This window comes from Scyliorhinus canicula, chromosome 8 (assembly GCF_902713615.1).
Source record: "Scyliorhinus canicula chromosome 8, sScyCan1.1, whole genome shotgun sequence".
Taxonomy (NCBI): domain Eukaryota; kingdom Metazoa; phylum Chordata; class Chondrichthyes; order Carcharhiniformes; family Scyliorhinidae; genus Scyliorhinus; species Scyliorhinus canicula.
The window spans coordinates 98,574,288-98,580,287 of record NC_052153.1 but is presented as its reverse complement, the minus strand read 5'-3'; the positions used below and the strand labels follow the sequence as shown (position 1 = coordinate 98,580,287).

The window sequence follows — 6,000 nt, the reverse complement described above, 5'->3', positions numbered from 1 at the left end:
TCCTTGAACAAGCTCCACATATCCAGTGTGCCCAACCCTTGCAGCCTACTTCTCCAACCAACACATCCTAAGTCATGTCTAATGGCATCATAATTGCTCTTCCCCCAGCTATAACTCTTGCCCTGCGGGGTATACTTATCCCTTTCCATCACTAACGTAAAGGTCACCGAATTGTGGTCACTGTTTCCAAAGTGCTCACCTACCTCCAGATCTAACACCTGGCCTGGTTCATTACCCAAAACCAAATCCAATGTGGCCTCGCCTCTTGTTGGCCTGTCAACATATTGTGTCAGGAAACCCTCCTGCACACATTGTACAAAGAATGACCCATCTAATGTACTCGAACTATATATTTTCCAGTCAATATTTGGAAAGTTAAAGTCTCCCATAACAACTACCCTGTTACTTTCGCTCTTTTCTAGAATCATCTTCGCCATCCTTTCCTCTACATCCCTAGAACTATTAGGTGGCCTATAGAAAACTCCCACCTGAAAGCGTCACACCTCCCCCTCTTTTGCCCCCTTCTCTGAGTTTACTAAAACACCTAAACCCCAGAACCTGCAACAACCATTCCTGTCCCTGCTCTATCCATGTCTCTGAAATGGCCACAACATCGAAGTCCCAGGTACCAACCCATGCTGCCAGTTCCCCTACCTTATTTCGTATACTCCTGGCATTGAAGTAGACACACTTCAAACCACCTACCTGAACACTGGCACCCTCCTGCGAAGTCAAATCTGTGCTCCTGACCTCTATACTCTCAATCTCCCGTACCCCAAAACTACAATCCAGGTTCCCATGCCCCTGCTGAATTAGTTTAAACCCCCCCAAAGAGCACTAACAAATCTCCCCCCCCAGGATATTGGTGCCCCTCAGGTTCAGATGTAGACCATCCTGTCTATAGAGGTCCCACCTTCCCCAGAAAGAGCCCCAGTTATCCAGAAATCTGAATCCCTCCCGCCTGCACCATCCCTGTAGCCACGTGTTTAATTGCTCTCTATCCCTATTCCTCATCTCACTATCACGTGGCACGGGCAACAACCCAGAGATAACAACTCTGTTTGTTCTCGCTCTGAGCTTCCATCCTAGCTCCCTAAAGGCCTGCCTGACATCCTTGTCCCCTTTCCTACCTATGTCGTTAGTGCCAATGTGGACTACGACTTGGGGCTGCTCCCCCTCCCCCTTAAGGACCCGGAAAACACGATCCGAGGCATCACGTACCCTTGCACCTGGGAGGCAATATACCAAACGTGAGTCTCTCTCGCTCCCACAAAATCTCCTATCTGTGCCCCTGACTATTGAGTCCCCAATTACTAATGTTCTACTCCTTTCCCCCCTTCCCTTCTGAGCAACAGGGACAGACTCCGTGCCAGTGGCCCGTACCCCATGGCTTACCCCTGGTAAGTCGTCCCCCCCACAAGTATCCAAAACGGTATACTTGTTACTCAGGGGAACGACCGCAGGGGGTCCCTGCACTGACTGCTTCTTCCCAGTCCCTCTTACAGTTACCCATCTATCTCCAGTCTTTGGTGTAACTACTTCCCTGAAGCTCCTATCTATGACCCCCTCTGCCTCCCGAATGATCCGAAGTTCATCCAGCTCAAGCTCCAGGTCCCTAACACGGTTTTTGAGGAGCTGGAGTTGGGTGCACTTCCCACAGATGAAATCAGCAGGGACACTGATGGCGTCCCTCACCTCAAACATTCTGCAGGAGGAGCATTGTACTGCCTTCCCTGACATCACCTCTAGATTTAAAAAAAAACAAGAAAAAGAAAAAGAAAGGAAGAGCTTACCTGATATTACCTCAAACCCTGCTCCCGCTGAAAGTTAAGCAAATTTAAAGGCACTCACTCACCTTCACGACAGGCCCCTGCTCCCGCTTCCCAACCACCGTGGGGTGGGGGGTTGGTTAGAGGAGGAGGTAGGGTGGGAAACACTCACGAAGTGTTTCGGGTTTAACTGTCACTTGCCAACAGCCCCTCCACAAACCACCTTCAACTTAGGCTGACCGCACTGCACGTATGCAAATTTCCCCAGAACAACTGATCAGTAGCTCTGCTCTGCTGCCCTCTGCTGGATGCTTGCCTTCACTCAAACTCCTTGGGTCTCCTTCGCAGGTTCACCTTCAACTTAGGCTGACCGCACTGCACGTATGCAAATTTCCCCAGAACAACTGATCAGTAGCTCTGCTCTGCTGCCCTCTGCTGGATGCTTGCCTTCACTCAAACTCCTTGGGTCTCCTTCGCAGGTTCACCTTCAACTTAGGCTGACCACGCTGCACGTATGCAAATTTCCCCAGAACAGCTAATCAGTAGCTCTGCTCTGCTGCCCTCTGCTGGATGCTTGCCTTCACTCAAACTCCTTGGGTCTCCTTCGCAGGTTCACCTTCAACTTAGGCTGACCACACTGCACGTATGCAAATTTCCCCAGAACAGCTAATCAGTAGCTCTGCTCTGCTGCCCTCTGCTGGATGCTTGCCTTCACTCAAACTCCTTGGGTCTCCTTCGCAGGTTCACCTTCAACTTAGGCTGACCGCACTGCACGTATGCAAATTTCCCCAGAACAGCTGATCAGTAGCTCTGCTCTGCTGCCCTCTGCTGGATCTGCCAGTTGGTCCACGGAGGATCTGAGTGCACGACCAGGGACCCCGTCAGGACCCGTTCCTTTCTGAGGGTTCACTTTCAAGAGGGCCGATCTGAATTCTGAGGTTGTGACAGTAGATATGGGGTGTCTGAGGCTGTTGGGACAGTAAACAATGGTTTGTTGGTTTCCTGCTCAAAGCGAGATTAGAATGCATTGAGTTCATCGGCGAGGGGTGCTCTGTTACCAGAGATTCTACTTGGCTTTGCTTTGTAGCCCATTATATTGTTTAAGCCTTGCACCATAACCGATGAGAGTCCGTGTCATTATTCTGTGACTCTAGCTTAGTCTGGTATTGTCTCTTGGCATCCCTAATGGCTTTGCAGATTTCTCGGATAGGTTAGAGTCGCCTGTCTTGAACGCCTCAGACCTGGCTTCAATAGGGAGTGAATCTCCCAGTTAAACCATGGTTTCTGGTTGGGGAATGCACATACTACCTTCTTTGGCCCGCAATCTTCTACACATTTACTGATGAAGTCTGTGACAGTGGTGACATACTCGTTTTATTTTGGCCACTAAGGTCTTGAATATGGACCGGTTCAAGCAGTCGTATAGGCACATATCTGATGCAAATAATTAAAGAAGATAACGCAAATGGTGACAGGCAACATTATTTCTACAGCATATCAACAAATATGGATCAGACCAATTAATCAAATACCTCACAGATAAGGATAGCAATACTGAAATCGAAGCCTAAAATAACACCACACTATGGAGGTTGGAAAACAGGCTCACAGTTTGCAACGTACGAACTTTTCATTGTGTGTGAATCAAAACAAAGGATTTACAACGCCATAAGCAGATCAGGGAGCTGTGGAAAATTCTTTGCCAAGGACACAGTCACCTGCTGCTGTATCGCTCTCTAATTATTATGAAGTTTATTACGGACCGTTGATTATAAAACTGTCAGGGATCAGCAAGCCCAAAGTGAAGGCCATTGTGAAGAAGATGAACTGCAAAGCAAAGTGCAAAGTTTTTGCTATTCTGAAACCCAGGAAGGATTTAATCAGGTGAGGTTTATTCTTAGCATAAATAGGGGAAGGAAAAATGCTAAATTACAATAACCGCAGGAATAAGTCGTAATTTACATCAAGGCAATATTCCTTCATTGACATTTGTAATTATTCACTTTTGTTTATCATATATACAGGGATTTCTGTAGTTATAACTCATGCTTGGGAAAATATTAATGAGGGGGTAAATAATAATGAGCAGAAAATAGATTTCTGTTTGTTTTCAATATTAATGGATACTTTATTTAGCCGAAACACGAAATTCAGGATTTAGAGATCATAGAAACTGAAATTCACATACCTTTAAATAGAGGCATCCTTAATTTGGCAAGGCTTCTCGGCCTAATTAGTCTATAAGCACTTTAAATAACTATGCTATCGGTGTACATGGTCCTGATCGCAATAAGAATATGAAGATTCCACAATATAATAAAACTAATTAATAAGATACTTCCTATACCAGGATACATTAAATAGCTAAGATGCAACATTTGTTCAAGACCTCTCTTTTTACATATTGCTTTTCCTAATTTCTGCAATAAGAGTTAGGTTTCACCCTTTAAAAGGTAATTTTGTTTGACAAAAATCAAGAACACATGAGGTCTCCTATTTAAATGAAACAATGCTAACTGGACATTTAGATTGCAAATCATATTTGCGGGTTGCACGGTAGCACAGTGCTTAACACTGTTGCTTCACAGTGACAGGGACCCGGGTTCGATTCTCACTTGAGTCACTGTCTTTGCGGAGTCTGCACGTTCTCCCTGAGTCTGCATGGATTTACTCCGGGTGCTCCGGCTTCCTCCCACAAGTCCCAAAACACATGCTTGTTAGGTGAATTGGACATTCTGAATTCTCCCTCAGTGTACCCGAACAAGCGCCTGAGTGTGGCAACCATGGGCTTTTCATAGTAACTTCATTGCAGTGTTAATGTAAGCCCACTTGTGACACTAATAAAGATTATTATTATTCTATATTATACATTGTAGCTGTGCTAACTGCCAGGGGCTGCATTTTATTTTCACAAGCCCCGTTAGATCTTACAGCATTGATAAGAGTAATTATAATCTCAGGTGGTGCTTTTATTCAAAAGTGCAAGTTAAATATTTGCAGCAGCAAATGAATACTAAAAGTTAAACTTTGAAGTGTCAATGGTGAATACAGCAGCATTTCAAGCAAGTTACAGTTCCAGGCCCCTGAAGACATGAGCCAGGGTTTTGATATCAAGGCAGGTAGCTCTAGTCAGGAAGTTTCCCAACTCGATTTTAAGGGCTCTATTTTTGGTCCAAGGAGGCAGGGATAGGATTGAGTGAGATCCACTGACCCCGTAGGGAGACCCTAGATGGCAATGGGGGCAGTTGAGTACTGATGTGGGCTGGTTAGAAGGCCTGTCTTGGTTCTCTGGGACTTACCGTTTTAGAACCTGTTAGGCTCACTAGTCCTCACTCCTCACCCCCTCAATTCCCAACCACCACCCATGCCAACTTATGCCCCCCACTCACCCATACCCCTTCAAAATCCCCTGCCACCTCATGCTCCCCACCATTCTCAAATTCCCCGTCAAGTCCCCTACACAGATCCCATGCCCCCTTCTGTCCCTTCTGCCACGTCCATAGACGCACACCCAGGGCGCGATTCTCCGCTCCCACGCCGGGTGGGAGAATTGCGGGAGGGACGCTCTGGCACCCCCCACGATTCTCCCACCACCCCCAAAATGGCGTATCGCGTTTTGCGACACGCCGCTCGGAGAATCGCGGGCCGCCGTTTTTCACGGCGACCCGCGATTCTCCGACCTGGATGGGCTGAGCGGCCTGCCGTTCCCGACCGGTTCACGCTGGCGGCAACCACACCTGGCCACATCGGTGCCCACCGATCGTTGGGCCGGTGTCGCAAAGGGATGCATGCTTTCCCCTCCGCCGCCCCGCAAGATCAAGCCGCCACGTCTTGCGGGTCAGCGGACGGGAAGACGGCAACCGCGAATGTGCGGGTTGGCGCCGGCCAACCTGCGCATGCGCGGCTGACGTCATTAGGTGCGCCGGCCGCGTCATTAGGTGCGCCGGCCGCGTCATTCTCGGCGCACTGGGCCTTGACGCCAGCGACAAGGCCCAGCAGCCGAGATTTACGGCACGGCCCTCCTTGCCCCCCGGGGGGGGGGGAGAATAGGGGGCCAGGAGCGGCCTCCGATGCTGTCGTAAACCTCTCCGGGTTTCACGACGGCGTTGGGCCTTGCGGAGAATTCTGCCCCCAATGTCCACCAGAGGTAGAACTCAAGAACCATATGGAAATGGAAAAAAACTTCTAACAATTTAATACACCTCTCATTCCCACACAGAAAAATTTCCAT

At 48.2% G+C, this 6,000-nt stretch overlaps 1 protein-coding gene across 1 annotated transcript in view; it reads left to right on the top strand.

Moving 5' to 3' along the window:
• Positions 1–3,448: 3,448 nt before the first annotated feature.
• Positions 3,449–6,000, top strand: part of LOC119970409 (GRAM domain-containing protein 2B) — a 165,374-nt gene continuing 162,822 nt past the window's right edge. Inside the window, exon 1 of the mRNA XM_038804986.1 lies at positions 3,449–3,653. Within this exon, the coding sequence (XP_038660914.1) occupies positions 3,592–3,653 (62 nt within the window). The 5' untranslated portion in view covers positions 3,449–3,591. The remainder of the gene's footprint in view (positions 3,654–6,000) is intronic.